The 19,432-nt window shown below is 36.4% G+C and overlaps 2 protein-coding genes across 2 annotated transcripts; one reads left to right on the top strand and one right to left on the bottom strand.

Annotated features, from left to right (window-relative positions):
• Window positions 1–3,400: 3,400 nt before the first annotated feature.
• On the top strand, window positions 3,401–13,418 carry LOC113079792 (serine/threonine-protein phosphatase 2A 55 kDa regulatory subunit B delta isoform-like). The gene is made up of 7 exons (XM_026252012.1): window positions 3,401–3,556; window positions 3,898–4,010; window positions 7,718–7,895; window positions 8,339–8,503; window positions 9,777–9,946; window positions 10,167–10,258; window positions 11,394–13,418. The coding sequence occupies exons 3-7, from the start codon at window positions 7,730–7,732 to the stop codon at window positions 11,671–11,673; spliced, it is 873 nt and encodes a 290-aa protein (XP_026107797.1). The 5' UTR covers window positions 3,401–3,556; window positions 3,898–4,010; window positions 7,718–7,729; the 3' UTR covers window positions 11,674–13,418.
• On the bottom strand, window positions 12,298–19,424 carry LOC113079793 (BCL2/adenovirus E1B 19 kDa protein-interacting protein 3-like). The gene is made up of 6 exons (XM_026252013.1): window positions 19,184–19,424; window positions 17,679–17,847; window positions 17,528–17,594; window positions 16,419–16,525; window positions 16,148–16,297; window positions 12,298–15,191 (listed from the first exon to the last, which is right to left on the bottom strand). The coding sequence occupies exons 1-6, from the start codon at window positions 19,224–19,226 to the stop codon at window positions 15,149–15,151; spliced, it is 579 nt and encodes a 192-aa protein (XP_026107798.1). The 5' UTR covers window positions 19,227–19,424; the 3' UTR covers window positions 12,298–15,148.
• Window positions 19,425–19,432: the final 8 nt, after the last annotated feature.

Below are 19,432 nucleotides of genomic sequence, written 5' to 3'. Positions count from 1 at the left end.
GCAGTGCAAACTCCGTTTAAGTTATATGTGGATGTTTATAAGGCCGAAATTCCTTCAGGATCTCACATGAAGGGTCGTGTCATGTGTGGAGGGATTCCCTCACGGTCTGTCCTGTCCAACATGGCACCCCCGCCACCAGCCAGCGCCGTCCATACTGCAGATACTCTCAGGCTCTTAAATCTTGCTCTGCTGCTGTGTGCTGCTGACAGAAACAGCCTGGAACTGTTCTATAATGGCCTCTCTCTACCTTTCAGGATGGGTATGTGTGCATGTATCTCCGTCTGCCTCTTACACTGGGTTCTCCGCTTGTTTTTGAGCTTTTCCTAGCGCTAACGGACTCCTCTGTGATGTAACGTGTCGTTTGGGTTACTGTAGGATGCTCTAATTTGATGGTTGGGTGGTGCTGATGTTATGTTGCTGTAGGTTGTGGCTGATGTCTGATGTGGATGTTATTCTTAATATTTGCTGTGGTTTATTTACGAGATGGTCCTGTACCTGCCTACGCTTCCCCCGCTGCTGCTGCGGCTGTCTTGGTTTGTGTTGTGATACAGTACAGAGTGTTTCCTCTCTATCTGTACTTGTGTCATTTTCAGATGCACATCACACGATGAAAAATCAGGATAGTTGATGACCATGACTCTTTACGCTAGATTGAATTTGACAAAAACATGTCCAGGGCAGGTCACCTTAAACTCCAAAATTAAGAGGGGGAATAGTGCATATATTTTGCAGAAATAAAATGAAGGTCTATTTTAAGGACCAAAAATGTTTAAATTTGTGTATTTATGACCGTTAAACCCATAATTAAGTAGTCATTACTGTAAGAAGATAAATCAATATTTATAAGATATATTTTGTTTATTTAGATTTTTGGTATGTGGAACTAACCGTTTGGTATAAAATCATATAAATAATAGCAATAATAATAATTATATTAGCTATGTTTTCCATAGTATAGATATTTGTCTGTTGTGTCATATAGCAACATATCAGTTGAAATTGGTGCAATCTAATGTGCACTCATTAAAAAAAATCTTGTTTTTAATTTTGATTAATACAAAAGTTTATGTAATTTAAGAAGGTGATAAATATTTAAATGGTATGTTCATATTAGTTTGCATTCATTAAATTGTAACTCTTAATATTATTATTGGTGATATTATCATCTTTAGGGTTGGGTACCGAAACCAATGGCACCTGTACCAATATGGAACCAGTACCCTTGGAACCGGTATGCACCGAAACCGAATCAGCACGCAGATTTCGGTGCCTCTTAAATGTCTGAGCGATCGATTTAAATATTTGGCTTCGTAAACTGCACACAAATTTGCGATCGCCTCAGTCAGTCTGCTTAAATGTCATATGAAAACGGCAGTATCTGTGCATATTTTTGTCATAAATACAGTTGACAAAAAGGTCACGAGGGAGCAATCGGTTTCTCATCTACTGTAAAGTTTTTCGCTCCGTTCACCGTTCATCCACACCACAGCTGTTTTTCTCCAGCAAAAATCAAGCCTTAACACATATTAACGTATACTTTATACTTATTTAATATATCTTAATCTAATTATACATACTTTATGCATAAACTACTGTGCAAAAGTCTTAGTCTTAAGCAGTCCGTTGTCAGACTGTATGTGCATTAGGGCTGTCAACGAATATTCTAAATTCTAATATGTATTAGAATAGTAAAAAAAAAAATAATTTGGTTGCATTTTATTTGCCTATCATTAATTGGTGATGACTTGAACAGTAATGTAACGTAACAGGATGTTAAAAGGATTGTCATCAGTAAAGCCCTTTTTTTTCTGTATGCTGAATAATCTTTGTGTTGATGTTGAAATATGACCGGCCCATGTTCTTGTGTTTCGTGATGTTTGTGAGTCATCAGATTACTGTCACTGGTGTGACTAGAGATTGATTAATCAGATGATGCACAGATGGTCCATAACACACCGAGACCAGCACCTGTTTGTTCCTCATTAGCTGATTCCTTCCACTCTGGATTTCTTTTAGTTTAGTTTCTTTAGGCACCTCAGGTGTGGTGTTGCCAGTCCGAGTCTCGAACCCACAACCTTAGGGCTAGGAGTCAAAATCTCTAACCACTAGGCCCACGACTTGTGTGGTAAAAGTGGTACATTTATTTTGTGTTATCCCAAACACTCTTGAATTAATAAAAATGAAAAAAAAAAAAAAAAAAAACACAGTTACAGGGGAGTGTAAATGATATTCTCACACTGGCTTTGATGGTACTCAACACAGAAGTTCTGTGAACTGTGCTGTTTCTGTATAAAACTGAAAACAGAGTCTTTTTCCTCTTCGTCAAAACAATCTTTTTTTTTTTTTTAATTCATGCTCGTTTTTAAACCAAACCTGTAGCTAAAGCTAGCTCTGAACTGAGACCGAAGGAGCTACTGAATCATTTTCATTCGGTTTGCTCAGATTAAATTCATCACTCATCAGCGTTTTTCACCTGATGAAGAGTTTCCTCAATATATCCACAGTGAAGAAATCCAATCGGTCATTAGATTTGTTTTCAGTTTGGTTTTGATTATCTCTTGTCCTGTATTTTTGGCGTGTGATCCTTCAGCTAAATGAAGCCTAGCCTGTCTCCATTGAGCTAAATGTTCTGTTTCAGGAACACTGAATCATGCTTCTGTTTGTCCCTGTGTCCCTCCCCTCCCCAAACGAGAGAGATCAGAAGGGGTGAAGCGGCAGGAAATGATCCCACATGTAGCATAGATCCATTTTACTTCAGTTAAAACATCTACACTTAAATGTGTATGAATGAGACTTTAATATTGCATATATTGGCACAACGTGCATTGATCAGTGTTGCAAAAATAAGACCAGGAACATGCATTTAGGGACAATTTTGGCGTCTTTTTACTTTTTTGAAGCCGTGCATGTTGAATGTATGACAGATTCAGGATATAGGTTAGTTTTAACTATGGTTTGAGCTTAAAACATTTCAACTTAAGCATGCATTGGAAGATGAGTCATGAATAATGATATTTAATGAAAGAAAAACGTGATTTGTCTTTGGCATGATATTCAATGATTAGTCTTGCACAATAAATCAAAAACATTCATTTAGAAAGTTAATGTTGGTGTCAAAGCTTTCTTCTTTTTTAAAGCTGTGCATGTTTAATGTATGAAGTAATAATTGTCTATCTTGCTTTCTTCCTTTCGGATATGCAGCGGACATTATCTCAACGGTTGAATTTAACTATTCGGGGGAGTTATTAGCCACAGGAGACAAAGGGGGAAGAGTTGTCATATTTCAGCGAGAACAGGAGGTGATGCAACCAAGATTTTTACTGCATTCATTTTTTTTTAGGAAGTGTGATTCCATGCGTTTACGTAAGTGTTCAATGTTTCTGTCCACAGAGTAAAAAACCGCCTGCTCTCAAGAGGGGAATACAACGTGTACAGCACCTTTCAGAGTCACGAGCCTGAGTTTGATTACTTGAAAAGTTTAGAAATCGAGGAGAAGATCAATAAATCAGATGGCTCCCGCAACAGAACGCTGCACACTTTCTCCTTTCTGCAAACGGTATGAAGACTCTGTTGTGATTTTGCCTTAAAGTGTCCATTCATCAAAAAAAAAATCCTAAAAAAATGCAATATTTATTTTTGTCGCAATATTTCTGTTTTAAAAATTAGAGGCTTTCAAAAACAACAACAAAAATCTTACCATCTCAAAATGTATGAATGGTGGTGTATCTATAGCTGTTTCAAAATTATTTGAGCTGCCTACCTAGACAGAAAATGACACATTTTGCTCTGATTAAAGGAAAATGTGGTGCTTTTTGGCTTAATTTCCTCTTTTTAGAAACAAGTTTTGGATGTGCAATTTCTCTATTACTGACTTGCTGCTTTTTTTTCCTCACAAAGATAAAACCATCAAACTATGGAAGATCAGTGAAAGGGACAAACGAGTAGATGGATATAATCTTAAAGACGAAGACGGAAGACTGCGAGATCCGTTCCGAATCACAACACTACGGGTTAGTCCTGCCGCTTCTCTTCAGATGACATTTTGAGTTGAGAGCGGCAGCCAGTGAAGCACAGGTTTTTAGTTAATACATATTTAATAAGATTTAAAGTCAGATGTTTCCAGAACCTGTAGTCTGTAGAGTACATGCCATGTGTTGTAAATGCGCAGTATAAACCCAGCTATCAGTGGAGCAGGACTGCACCTGAGAAAGAGACGCGTTCCAGACAAGTCAAGACAAGTACATTTTTGAAAAACTATACAGTAGTGTGCCATAATTTAATCGCAACCTTCTATAGGTTTTATATTGGTTGTTATATTATATGCATATTTAGTGCTGTCAAACGATATTCTCGATTAATTGCATCCAAAATAAAAGTTTTTGTTTACATAATGTGTGTGTACACTGTCTATATTTATTATATACACGCGCATGTATATTTAAGATTTTTTTTTTTTATTATATATTAATATATTTATGTATGATAGTATTTATATTAATATAATTATATTTAAATATTTTCAAAATATAAACTGTATGGGTGTCTTTGTATATGCATAACCCACATTATGTAAATAAAAACTTTTATATTGGATGCGATTAATCGTTTGACAGCACTAATATATTTATATCTATATTATGGGTGTAACGTCACACGTATTCGCATTGAACCATTCGGTACAAGGCTTTCGGTTCGGTACACACTACAAACCCAACGATTCGGTCTAATACTATTATATTTGGAAAATAAAAAGATTAAAATGTGTAAAATGTAATGTTCTCAGTGCCCACCACCCAAAGAAAAACACTATTCCTAGCTCACTGGCAATATAGATAGACGTTATATGCAATTACAAGAACCAGAAATAGAGGATCCTCCAATAACCAACAGGTCTGCTGTTTGGGACCACTTTGGTTTCCCCGTAAGTTATGAGGGTGATGATAAAAAAAACAATGGTATGTTGCATCTGCTACACGACATTAAGCTACATCAGCGGCAATACTTCAAACATGCCAAACACATTTATGCTGAAATCACCCCATTGTGTCAATAACTGGAACTAGATGAAAACTAGAAACACACACACTGCAAACATAGCCGAGGATATGAGACCTTACTCTGTAGTGGAAAAACATGGGTTTTAAGAACATGCTTAAAGATGCTGTATATAAGATTGTTACAGAGTTGTTGAACTAGGTATTGCAATCCAAATTAAAAAATATTGGAGAGGGGTTTTTTTTCACCCGGCCCCTCCCCCTAAGACTTGACACACATGCAGGTTGCCAGATTGACGACACCAGCAGGAATGAGCGCACTTGATGATGAATGATGAACACCCCAACCAGGGGTGCCTAAATACAATTGGGTAAACTGGCAGTGGGCAGGTTTCACAAACCATAACAGAGACTGACATTCCAGCCCGGAAATGCACAGTTTCAAAGAAAGAATAACTGTAGCATTGTTTTTCAGATAAACAAGTATGTTTAACTTATCATGTTTCTTAAATATCTGCAAATGGATTATTGTATTTTTATGCTTAAGTGGAGTCAAAAACTTACCAACAGCATCTTTGTTGTAATTGAGCCCCATAACACTATTCCTTCACGATTCCTGCTTTGTACAAAATAAAACAAAAGCCCAAATAGAGAACCAGTTGGCCGAAGCACCAGTGTTTGCTCTTACAACGGACTGCTAGACGTCAAGGGCTACACAAAGCTTACCTGACTGTAACGGCACATTACCTTACCGCTGAATGGGAGATGAAAACTCCCCCTTTAGAGTCACACAAGTGAGGATTTGGCCAAAGGAATGACAGAAGCAGTGGAAATGTGGAAGCTGGAACGAGCTAATGTGACTGCTGACAATGCCAGGAATATAGTTAATGCTGTTAATGCTGTTGGAGCTGCTGGACTCGCACCACAAATAGGATGCTTTGCCCATGTCATTAATCTAGCGTCTCAGAAAGCAAAGACAGTGCAGCAGATCTCTCGCCTCCTGGCAAAGATCAGAAAGATTGTGACCTTCTTTCACAGAAGCACAACAGCGACCCATGTGTTGAAGACAAAGCAGGAGTTGCTGCAGCTTCCTATTCACAAACTCATCCAAGATATACCAGCTAAATGGAATTTATGATACGATATGATTGAAAGATATCTTGAGCTGCAGACAGCAGTGTATTCTGCAGTGGCGGGCAAAGCTTTGAAGAAAAATTGTTAAAGACTTTGTGACTTTGTTTAAAAATGACGTCATCACAGTTTTGAAAACTGAGTCCGCTCCATCTGCGTCCATGGTCCTGCCTAAGAAAACGATGATCCTGAAATCAATGGTACTGTCTGATGATGACAGCACAGCAGTGAGAGATGGCAAAACTGCTATCAGAAATGACCTGCAGCAGAGACATACAGAACCTGGTCTGCAAGATTACCTACACAAGAGCACCGCTTTGGATCCACGATTCAAGTCATTGCTACACTTGGATTCTATCACTGGCCTGAGACTCTGACCTTCTCACCACAGAGATTGAGCACTGAACAACAGGTACTATTTATATTTTGCTGCTTACTATATTTTTGATCTAATTATTTGCATTCTTATGTTTTATTTCAATATCGTTGACACTGTGAGTACACCTTGATGTGTTCTTTATAATCTGTTCTGTATTGTGGTATTCCATGTTCCTGTGTATAACCTTCCCATGTGTGATTAATACTAACCTTTTGTAGTGAGTCCCATGCTATGGGGTATTAGCATCTGTCTCACAACTCTTCAGTCAGTCCCAGTCTTTGTAGAAACAAGGTTACACTTGATTTCTAACACCTGATCATTTTATTTTACTAGTGTAAGATTTTTATAGTTTTTTTTTTTTATATTTCTCCAGGGCCAAGCCACAGGCACCACAGAGCCACCTCCATAGAGACTCAGACAGTGGACATGGAGCCCTCAACATTACCTCCACAAGAAAAGAAATTGACCATGACTGAGCTGTTTGGAGGACTGTTCATGACCCATGACCAGGAGCCAATCTCAAAGTCTGTGGTCAAAATGGCGAAGGGGGAGATGCAATTGTTCAGGGAGTGGATGCAGATCCACTGAAATGGTGGAAAGCCCAAAAGCACTATACCCTCAATTTGCCATGTTGGCACGGCGTTACCTGGCTGTGCCTGTAACATCTGTCTCTAGCAAGAGGGTGTTTTCCACTGCAGGTGACATCAAGCGGATCTGTGCTGTCTGAAGAAAACGTGGAGAGACTCATCTTTCTGAAGAAATCGTACAAATTGAGTAAAAACACAGAGTTCCATATAAAAACAAAATTGTGCTTTTCTTGTATATTTGTTTATAGCTTATACTACAATATTTCATTCAGTTTTTTTTATAAGGACTTATTTGGTTTTGGTTTTTGTTTGATATGCTGCTAAGAAGACGGGCCAAGTATAGCTCCATCATTGTTCAAAGTAAAATAATAAAAGATCATACTTTGATGTAAAAATCAAGGAAATGTATCTAGCTCCCTTTTTTTTTTTGCTGTATCGAAAACATACCGAATCGTGACACCACTGTGTTGTATCGAACCAAATCATTATTTTTGTGAAGTTACACCCCTAATATATGTTTATGTATGCAAATATTAACTTAGAATTTGAGAGGGGAGTTAAAGAAAATATGTCATGTTCTTTTCAATGTGTACCTTTTCTTGGCTTAATATTTCGTTGTTTCGCAGGTTCCTGTGCTGATGCCGATGGACTTGATGGTGGAAGCAAGCCCACGCAGAATATTTGCTAATGCACATACATATCACATCAATTCCATTTCAGTAAATAGTGATTATGAAACATACCTTTCTGCAGACGACCTCAGAATAAACCTCTGGCATTTAGAAATCACAGATAGAAGTTTTAGTATCCTTTACCAAATCAGTGACGATCCGTTTTTTTCCCCTCTCTGTTATTGAATGTGCCTGATCTGAATTTGTCTTCTATGAATGTCTATACTATAAATTCCACATGCCTGGTTTTCTTTATTTTTATATGTACCTTTTTAAGACTTGTAAGTATTCTCTATGCTTGTGAAATGACGTAATATAGTTGTGCCTATATGGTCCAATATATTAATCATTTAGACTCCAATAGGTTCACAATACAGTATGTCCCCTTGATCATTTGTATTTTACTGTAAAACATACACATTTTTAGTATGTGTGGATTAAGACCTTTTCAACCGTTTCTTCAGAAACCGAGTCCCCAAGGAATGACCGAGGCCTGCATCTCTGACACGGCTCAATGACTTTAAAAGTGTGTTTGAAGTCATTTCTGTTGCTTTCCTTTACCGTTTCCCTCCTCAGACATTGTAGATATAAAACCAGCCAATATGGAGGAGCTGACGGAGGTGATAACGGCGGCCGAGTGTCACCCGCACCAGTGTAATGTCTTTGTGTACAGCAGTAGTAAAGGAACCATCCGCTTGTGTGACATGAGGGCCGCCGCGCTCTGTGATAGACATAGCAAATGTGAGTATTTTGAGTCAGTCCAGTCTATCTTTTTTTCCATTTGTCTTTTCCCCCCTCTTTGTTTCCCTTTTATATTCTTCCGTCCCTTTATTTTCCATCAGATAGTGAGTCTGAACCCTTTACGTGGGAATGTTCCCTGACACACTGTCCTTTTCTCCTAAAACCCGATCAGACTCTCTCACTAAGAGGCAGTGGAAAGTTCTCCTTTTGTCGGTTTTTGCCATCCACTGTTTAATGTCAGCATGGCCTTGTGTTATGTAATAACTGGATTATGTAATTAATCGAGCACTCCGTTTACTCCAGACCAAAAAAGCAAACTCTCGCCATTTACTTCCTGTCAGATCTGCTAGCTACAAAACAGAACACGAGTGCATAAAACTGAAGTGTTTGGATGGAATGAATGGACTGTTAGCATTATATATCCAGCATTTTATTTTAGTTTGTTAACTGTTAGTGTGTATATATGCAATTAAATCCTTTATTTGTGTTATTTTACCAAGTATTATGTTCTTTACAAAAAGGAGAAGTGACGTTATGATTTATTCTAGAATACACATTTTGGCATTTGGCAGTCTGCTCTTTTTGATAGGGTTCATTTCTGGTCCATTGGTCACACTAAATATAGGAAGATCAAGTCAAATGCATTGTGGGATATATACACGCACCACTGTTCAAAAGCTTGGGGTCAGATCTTTTTGGAAACAATAATTTTCTAAACACTCAAAGCTCTTTTTTTTTTCAAAAATTTTTTTTAGGGGGCATCTCCTCAACCACCTGGTAGAAGGCACTTGTGCTCACAAAGAGTATTATTTGCTTTAAAAAGAAAAAAAAAAAATTTAAAATTATATTCACAAAAAAAAGGTTGTATTTAAAAAAAAAAAGAGAAAAGAAATTCATGCATTTATTTTTATATTTTTAAAATGCTTTTTTTTCTATCTTTCTGTCGTGTAAAGCAAAACGTTTGAATTTTCAGTATTATTACTCCAGTCTCAAGTGTCATATGATCCTTCAGAAATCATTGTAATATGCTGTTTTGCGACAAAAGGACATTTCATATCAATATTGAAGAGAGTATAAAGATTTTACAGTCACTTTTGAGCAAAAGTATCCATTTGTTTAAAAAAAAAAAAAAAATCTTTCTGACCCAAACTACTGGTATTATTCTTTTTTTTTTTCTTTCTTTCTTTTTTTTTTACTCAAACAGCTGTTAATGTTTCTGCTGCAAGTCTGAAATGTCATCAAATGTGTTTTTTTTTTTTTTGTTTGTCCTAAGTTTTTGAGGAGCCAGAAGATCCCAGCAGCCGGTCGTTCTTCTCAGAAATCATCTCCTCCATATCTGACGTCAAGTTCAGCCACAGCGGTCGATACATGATGACCCGCGATTACCTCTCTGTTAAGGTTTGGGACCTGAATATGGAGAACCGGCCCGTAGAGACCTACCAGGTACAGTAGAGATCTTATTGCAATAGCTGACATTCCAGAGCGTGTACGGTCATGTTTTCAGAACATGGTGTTTCACGTCTTCAATTAATACATTCTTCAAATACTGCCGGCACCTCCCCAAAGTTACACACGCTGCTTAAATATCATTTTGCTAATGATACGACCACTTCTTTGTTAGTTTTTGTTGCTGATTCACATTTGTTGTGTTCCTCTGTTTTAGGTACACGAGTACCTACGTAGCAAGTTGTGCTCTCTCTACGAGAACGACTGCATTTTCGACAAGTTTGAGTGCTGTTGGAACGGTTCAGACAGGTGCGGATCCGTATTTAATAACGATGGATTCTGAGTTCACACTGAATTTTACCCTCCCGGGTTCCAAGTACTTTTAAAATGTATATGTATTTTTAGTTATCTTATATAGAGAGAAATTGTTTTAAGAAAAAACATTATGGCAAAATAATTAGAAATTAATATATAATTAATAATATAATAAAATTGTATGTTATACCAGTGTTTGGAAGTTAAACATTCTGGCAAAATATTACATTACCTTTTTTTATATATATATTTTATGTGCGTGTGTATGTGTGTACACACACACACATAGTTGGAATCACTATTTTCAAATATTTGATTAGTTGATTTAATAATAGAATATCGAATATGCTGTGAATTTATTATATATATATATATATATATATATATCGTTTTTTTACGATAATTCTCCATGTTTTCAAGGCTGATGTGGTGCTAACGTGTTAATGTAACCAGAGGGTGGCGCTGCCAATGACGCACCTAAAAGCTTTTTTAGACAATAGAAGAACATCACATTATCACGCACACGCACACTATAGATTTATGTCAAGATTAGAGTCAAAACTTTTTCTTTAGCGGCTGATTTCCTTAATCTAGTGCTAGCAGCAGCCCACCTGTGACGAAACTAACTTGGGCCGAAGGTAGATGCACACACCTACACCAGGTGTACATTTCAGCCAGAATTGACCCGAATGCAACTTGCTGAGTGTTTGATTCAGCTTTTATTAAAATCTTTATAAGATTTAAAAGTGAACAATTGTAATGTTTACTTTAATGTTTATCCTATATGATAACAGGATTTTATTTCTGATTTGGTATTGATGAAGTGGTACTTGAACACAAATGATGTGATTGAAAGAATCACTGAATCAGGTTTTTTAAGCTGAATCAAAATAAAATAAGTACTACCTGGGAATCAGATTTCTGATCCTGCATCTATACTTGAGATACAAACAAAAAATATCTAAAAACGGTTTGCAACCTATTATGCAGATAGGAAAAAAATAGCTTAAATGCATCACAGTTTGCTTGAATGTAATTGAAAACGTTGGTGCAAAAAAAAAAAAAAATTGACATCATTTTTTTTTTTTTTTTTTCATCTCATCGGCCCCTGCAATTCCATCCTCCTCAGTGCCATTATGACGGGTTCCTACAACAATTTCTTCAGGATGTTTGACAGGAACACGCGCAGGGACATCACACTGGAGGCATCGAGGGAGAACAGTAAACCCCGTGCCATTCTCAAACCCCGCAAGGTCTGCACCGGAGGCAAACGGAAGAAAGACGAAATCAGCGTGGACAGCCTGGACTTCAACAAGAAGATCCTACACACCGCCTGGCACCCGAAAGAGAACGTCATAGCTGTGGCCGCCACCAACAACCTGTATATATTCCAGGACAAAATGAATTAAAAAAGAGAGAGAGTGATTTAAAAATCAAGAAGAAACAATAATCAAGAAAACGAAACATCCCTTCCTCCCCGTTCCCCCCGCACAGGTTGGAGGACGCTCAAGAAATCTCGTACTTTGCAATGATAAGCCTAGTAGTTAAATCTGTAAGAGAAATATGGCCCAGTTATCAACCTGACAATGAAGCAAAGCACTTCAACTTAAGCAGTGAGCTGAGAGACGGACTATATATCAGTAATTCACGATGTTCCCAAACTAAAATGAATAAGGAAAGGCTGATATCAACAACCCTCCAGTAAAGGAACAGACATCAATCAGCATTCACAAAAGTCATACATGTATTTGTCTTTCAGCTGAGCCTAACGTTTTTTTGATCTGATGACCAAAAGTACGGAAGCGCACCAGGATGAGTAACGTCTCGCTGTCAGTCGTATGTATACTCGCTGTTCGAAATTCAGGCCTTCATGAGCGCTTGTTTAATGCCCGTTAACATTCCTTCCTCTGGGCCGACTCTCAGGCCTTCATGTTCTACCTTTTTTAAGCACTTAAAACAGGTCTCCATTTTGGTCAGGTTTATTTTGTTCGTTTCTTTCGGTTTTATTTTTGTTCTGTTTTGATTTTATACTTTTTTTCTTGTTTTCTCATGCATAATAATATCTACTCACTGACTGTATCTATATATCACACCATCTGGTGTCGAACCACTTAATAAAAGTAACGTAACTACAAAGAGAAAGCGTTTTCACGTTATGAGCAGGTATGTATGATTTTTACGTTCTGTATTTGCATGTAATCTGCATATGTAGATCTGGAGCGCAAGTGGGTAAAATGTGAAATCATCCTGCCAAACCCAAATCTGCAGCATTATTGGGGATTACCATAAAAAAATAAAAAAAAATTGGTGATTGAAATGACTTTCGACGAAAACAAATTGGCCCAAATTTTTTTTTTTTTTTTAACTTTATGAATGCAACATTAGCTTGTAGGTCGGCTGAGTCAAAAAAAAAAAAAAAAAAAGTCTGAAAACACAATTCCCTCATAATGTTCAGCTGGGAAGCAAATCTCCATATTGTACTACTTGAATTTGCAGTTGCACTGTTTGATTGAGGACATTGGCCATGAAATGCATCAGTATTGCTGTCTATTTCACTTAAGAGTTTTCATTTTACGTATTTGTTTTTTGTTTTGTTTTTTTTTACTTCGTAAAGGGATTCTACCGCCTTAAGTCTGTCTGTTAGTCCTATAACAGTCCTCAACCGGTAACCTTGAGGACTACATGATCTCAAAAACCTGTCGCCCATATGATGCCCAGCTACCTTTGACATGCATTATTTTTTTATTTTAGCACTCCATTTGTCTGTTCATGTGCTGCTACGGTTTGTGAGGCTTAGTATTTGGACACTAATATACGAGATGTCGGTGACGACTGTCGCGAAACACTCAAATCAAAACCACATCAGAATGAGGTTTAAAGAAACCTTTGACAACATACAGTTTGTGCGCTGCTGAATTTTGACATGCGGCTGCAAAAATGATGTCAAAATGACAAACGTAACTTAACGGTTGACAAATACAAAGTTGTTGTTGTTCTAGCTGATTGTGACGCTCTTTAAATCTGGGAACTGACAGGTCGGATACGTACTCCCAGACCTTGTTCCTTGTTAAATGATGATGATGCTAACATTGTGAAAGTGTACACTTGTTTGATTATTTTTGACCAAAGTTAAATAAAATTTTAATTGTGTTTATCTGAATCGACACCCTGCCCAACACTTCTTCAAACGATTTCAGGTGACCTTAGCAAATTTGGTTTTTGGAATGGAGAAGTAGTATATATGTGACCCTGAACCACAAAACCAGCCATAAGGGTAAATTTCTCTAAATTGAGATTTATACATCATCTGAAAGCTGAATCAATAAGTTTTCCATTGATGTATGGGTTGTTTCTGAAGACTGTATTTTGCCGAGATACAACTTTATTTGAAAATCTGGAATCTGAGGGTGCAAAAAAATCCAAAATACTGAGAAATTCACCTTTGGAGTTGAACAAATGAAGTGCTTAGCAATGCATATTACTGATAAAAAATTAGGTTTTGATATATTAACGGTAGGAAATTTACAAAATATCTTCATGGAACATGATCTTTACTTAATATGCTAATGATTTTTGTCGTTATCCCATTCAATTTGACCCCTACAAGTAACTCCAGTGACTTAAGACTGGTTTTGTGGTCCTGGGTCACATTTTTTTTTTATTGTGCCGTAAATACGGTTTATACATTGCCTTCTATTTAAGTATGTGTCTATATGTAATGATAAACTAAGAAAACTTTTTTTGAAAGAAGTCTGTATGAGTATTTGAGTTTGTTTGATCAAATATGCAGTTAATATTTTGAAATATTATTCCAATATAAAAAAATTGGTGCTGTGAAACAATTAATCGCACCCAAAACAAGTTTTTGTTTACATAATGTGGGTATATAGATATACCCACATACAGTATATATTTTGAAAATATGTACACAAGTATCCTGTAACATGAAGACAGAATCCAGGAGAGATGTTACAGTTGGCAGACATTTATTTATTGATACAAAACCACTGTGAAATTTACACACACACTGAATACATTTCTTAAACACTACAAAACATGCACAGATTTACACAATTTCCCTTGAACTCCTTGCCTGATTCATTAACAGTTTTATTTAAGGCAATCTCTGGGCTGAAACCCGGACCCTTCAGAAAGACAAAGAACATCTGTGATCTCAGTTCAGGTGAGGAACTTGATTCAACAATTTCTCAGCTTATATTGGACATTAGAGATTTCAATAACATTCAGAAAAGTGTTGATATGGTACTCCACGTTTTGGCTGTAAAGACCATTGCTTAAATTGTATAATACTGTGAACAGCTTGATTCCCAAAGCAAAAGTCTGTTTTTGGTGTCTGAAACGTCATAAATGCAGAAACTACCTCAAGATACATAGAAATGGTGACAAGGTAAAACAAGTCCTATATTGTTATATCATCAAATGTTGAGATATACCGTAAGATATACATACAATCCCTGTTTTGATATGGTTAAATCTCTTCCCAATTCACAGTCTGCAGTTACACTGGAGAACCCGCACTTTAATTTCCCCTCTCTCATCCCTTATTTCATGATCCTCTCATTATATTCTCAGTAGTCTTGGTATGAGTAAATACAAAATGAAGAGGATGCATGACATCTTAGTCTATCTGACGTGCCCATATAAGTCTAGCATGGCCTTCCCCGTGCCGATAGCCCTGGAATGGACAGGCATTATGGGAAAGGCCAGTGGAATACACAAGGGGGAAGCGAGGCAGTGAAATGAAACGTCAAACGTGACCTCGTCCTATCTGCGTCTACACAAGCGCTGATTCACGACAAAGCAGCTGAAAATGGTGGATGTGCATATATGAGATTTGTCTTGTTTCTTGTCTCTCCTGCTCCCTCAGAAGGTGCCAGAAGTAGTAATGCGCCTTCCGATGTACACCCTGAAAAGACAAAATTATTATTAATCAGATGTGGCCTTGGTGGTCATTTTAGGATCGGTCCTATAACATGCATTAGATGCACTTTCAGCTTTCTCCTCCAGGTTTCTCCATTCTCGGCAGCTTTGAAAGCAGTTGTAAATCAGTGGACTTGTTCTTGCATCAGCAGAGCTGAGAGCCATCAGCAGAAAACTGCTAAGTCATGCTAACCCCTGTGGAGCGCTAGCATGCAGAACGATCAAAAATAACCCTGGATTTGTCACTATAAAAAGATCCATATCTAGGATTTTGAAATCAATGTTGACAAATCTAATGTTTAAGATCAAACAATTACACTTGACAATTGAATTTCTGAAAAAAATTTAGCTTATTGCTTTGTGGTTGCTAGGGTGTGCCTTTGATGTTTTGGGTGATTGTTTATTGGCCCAAGTCGATAGAAACCACCCACAGCTCCTTAAAATATTATATTCCCTGGATATGGCTCTAAGTCATGGATTTTTTATTTAATTTTATTTATTTTTTGTTTGACAGGCACAATTAATATGACCTGACCATGTAGTTATTTTAGACATCTATAAAGTATATTTAATAGTATATTAATATTTACTATTATATATATATATATATATATATATATATATATATATATATATATAAATCATTTTATTTTACTTGTGTACAATTTTTGTCATTTTTGTACTTTAACTATCAGTTAGCTGCCAAAACAATCAGGGTTATTATTGTTAACCTTAACTAAAACCATAAATATTGCCATTAATTGAAATCAAATTAAAAGTATTTTATTTCAGCTAGTTGCCATATCTATTTTCATTCAAGGTCAAAATAAAAAAAACTGAAATAAAATAAAAAATGTAAACTTAATTCATGTGTCTTAATATGTCTAAATTTTCTATTACACAAGTTACTGGTTTGTTTGTTTGTTTGTTTAATTGACTCACCCGAGACCCACAGCAAGGATGTGCGAAAGAACAAGAGAGGGCAGGAAAACCTTGAGGAATTCTGCGGAGAAGATTCCTCCCTTCTTCATCACACTGGTGTTCCTCATGCTGAGGGTGCTGGAACGCTTCGGGTGTCTCAGCACAAACTCCCTACAAACACATCATTTACTCTCATCTGCTTGATCGTACTCATTATTAATATAAGATGCTTTTCATGCCAAACTGGTTTATTAAGAATATTAAACCATATGTTTTCTCGAGGTTTAGGTACTTGGGCGGCAGGTTTTCCGGTCGACTCGACCAGTCCCAGATCCAGTCTGCATTTTTCTTCATCAGGATCTCCACCTCTTTTCTCCTCTCCAAATAGTCTTCCTCTGACTTAAACCAAACCACAACTAAATTAGACAAACTAACAGAAGACTTTCCTGTTTCTTGTTGTTTATTTTATTTGCCAGCCAGATAATTACACTGATCTTAAGTGATTTTGACTAATAAATAACCATGACTTAAAAAAAAAAAAAAAAAAAAATTATATATATATATATAATACATGCATACATGCATAAATAAATACATTTTGGTTGTTTTTAAATACCCTGTACTTCTGTTAAAACATAAACTGTTGAGAGCAGTGCACTTAGTGTGTTCACGCTTTATTGCACCTTTGCTGCTATTTAAGTGGGATAAGGTAATGATTAAGGTTAGGGACAGGTTTTGTGGTATGGTAGGTTTAAAGATGGGTCAAGAGTGTAATCATATTAATTAAATAATTAAATGCAGTGTTTTTTTTGTAAGATAAAGAAAATGTAAAAACATGTATGAATGTACAGTAAGTGCACTGTATCAAATTTAATATTAATCATTTAATACTAGTAGGTTTAAAAACTCTTAATAATAAATAAAAGTGTGTCCAAAATTTTAGAACCATAAAAAAATACATCTTTCTAATTGATTATTTCATGACTGTTTTAACTTTTATTTTAGGCCAGGAAACCACTATTTTAAATTTCCTTTAGTCTATTCTTCATCATGGAAACACTGAATCATCTAAATATCAGTACGAAGTAGTTAAAGGCACTTAAATTCTAAGTGGATTCGAAATGTTTTAAAGCCATAAAAATGCATATTTTATATTTAATATTATTATTATTATTTTATTATTAAATATAAATTGTACCTATCAATATTGATTTAACATGATTTTCTTTTTCAGAACTGAAAAAAAAACTAAACAAAACAAAAACGCTATTTTATGTTCCCTGGTGATTCTACATTTATTAACCATAGGGATCTTGAATCATACTTTATAAAGAATTCATCTACTTACAGGAAAGCAGTAGTACAAGTCATGACGAGGTTAAATGTATTGCTAATATCTACCTGTGAGCTGTTCTTTCCTCCAGAGCTGTGGACCTCAGAGCCTCTGCGCAAGTGCGATCTTGGAGGACTGGTGAGAAAATGATTTTAAGATTTATTATAACATGCTAGCAAACTAACATTGTGCACTAAATGAAAGTCTGCTTGTACTGACCTGTCACATGGCAGGCTTCCTCTGGAGCTGCTCCTGCCCGACTCGTGCTGAGCATCCATCAGCATCTTCTCCAGGTCTCCGCTTGGGGCGGTGCTGGCAGACTGTTCCTCAGAAGCTCCTTTAGGAGTGCTGCCACCTCCATTATTAAAATGCAGCTCCACCCAGGAACCTGCAGCAAAACCAAATAACACCTAGGTTTTAAGTGCTGCATTAAGATTTAATTGCTGTAGTTTTAAGCCTATTTTTGGAAGTTCTTTATAATATAAATGTTAAAAATGTTATATATATTTTTTAAAGCCCGGGTCATAATTCTGACAATGTCATGGCAGCTGCATTATTTGTATTTATATATTTAAGTATACATAACACTGCCTGCAAATGTTCCTGTTTAGTACACTTAATCTTCTGCACTCCTCACCCATTGTTGGCTTTCTTAAGAGGCAATGTATTGCAAGCATCGCATGCCATAACTTATGAATATTTTATCTACACGACATTGAAAACTGGGCTGGGCATGAATCAGTAATCATGACACAGCGACCAGAATATCCAGAAAAAAAAGAGAACATGCCAGCACTTGAGAGTCAAGCCAGCAGTCAGAGGAAAATAAACACAGCTCTGGCTAAAAATAGCTCATGATGTCAAATCATGTTTTCATTCAACATCCAATGAAATTAGGCTGTGTAAACCCCACCTCTCTGAAGTAGTGATGGAGACTCCTTTCTGTGAATCGGTTCTTTAAGACGGTTCGTTTTAAAGAACCGGTTACACTGGTTTAGTGATTCTTTGCGCTATTCCGTGATGACATATTTATACATTTTTAAGGTATTTTTTAATTTATATTTTTTGTGTACGTTATACTAATAAGTTTATTTCGATTTAAAAAAAAAAAAAAAAACTATTTCGTGTTTGGCAAAACACTGTCCAATCAAGTCAAATCATTATGTCATCCGGAAAATATCAGATTCGGTTGTTAATTCTTATCAGGATATGATATATATATATATATATATATATATATATATATATATATATATATATATATATATATATATATATATATAAAATAATATTAATAATAATAAAACATAAATAAAAGACGCCGTGTTCTCTGTTCAGTCCGTCCGCAAGTTGCCGAATCGAGAACGGTTCAGTTCGATTCCTGAATGAATCATTCAAGAGATCCGGCTCGGAGGAATGATTCATTCACAAATCGCACGTCGTGTAGCTTCCATGTTTATTATTGCAAACCACATGCGTCAATACCATAGACTGTATAAAAACAGGTCAATACTCTGTTTTTTGCACACACCTGCTTCTTCTTACCACATAATATGACGTTAGATATTAACAAGCCACATTACATTTTTATGTGAAACAGGAATTTGATGCATGGCATGAACGATCATCGTCTAATCACGGACATTATATATATTGCTATTATAGATGTGGTTTTGAGTAGAATCATGCATAAAAGAACATTAACCTGAGCTGTTTTGACATACCCTGAAGGTTTTCCTCAGACACACTTTGTTTTTCAATCGACATTTAGCTCCCTTGACAGACAAAACAGTCCGCGGAGGATGATTCAGTCCGTCTAAATCCGTATCAGGAGTCGAGAAGATACAGAAACGCGCTTGTTTGTCGATGAGAACGGCTCTGATTTATATATTCTGCACGTCTAGTACCGTAAACAGCATGTGGTTTCATGTGACAGAAGTGGATCGGGATCTTTATTTCATGAATCCACACAG

The sequence above is a fragment of the Carassius auratus genome, unplaced genomic scaffold, assembly GCF_003368295.1.
Source record: "Carassius auratus strain Wakin unplaced genomic scaffold, ASM336829v1 scaf_tig00029225, whole genome shotgun sequence".
Taxonomy (NCBI): Eukaryota; Metazoa; Chordata; class Actinopteri; order Cypriniformes; family Cyprinidae; genus Carassius; species Carassius auratus.
The sequence above is the reverse complement of the archived record's forward strand: the minus strand, read 5'-3'. Positions and strand labels throughout refer to the sequence as shown.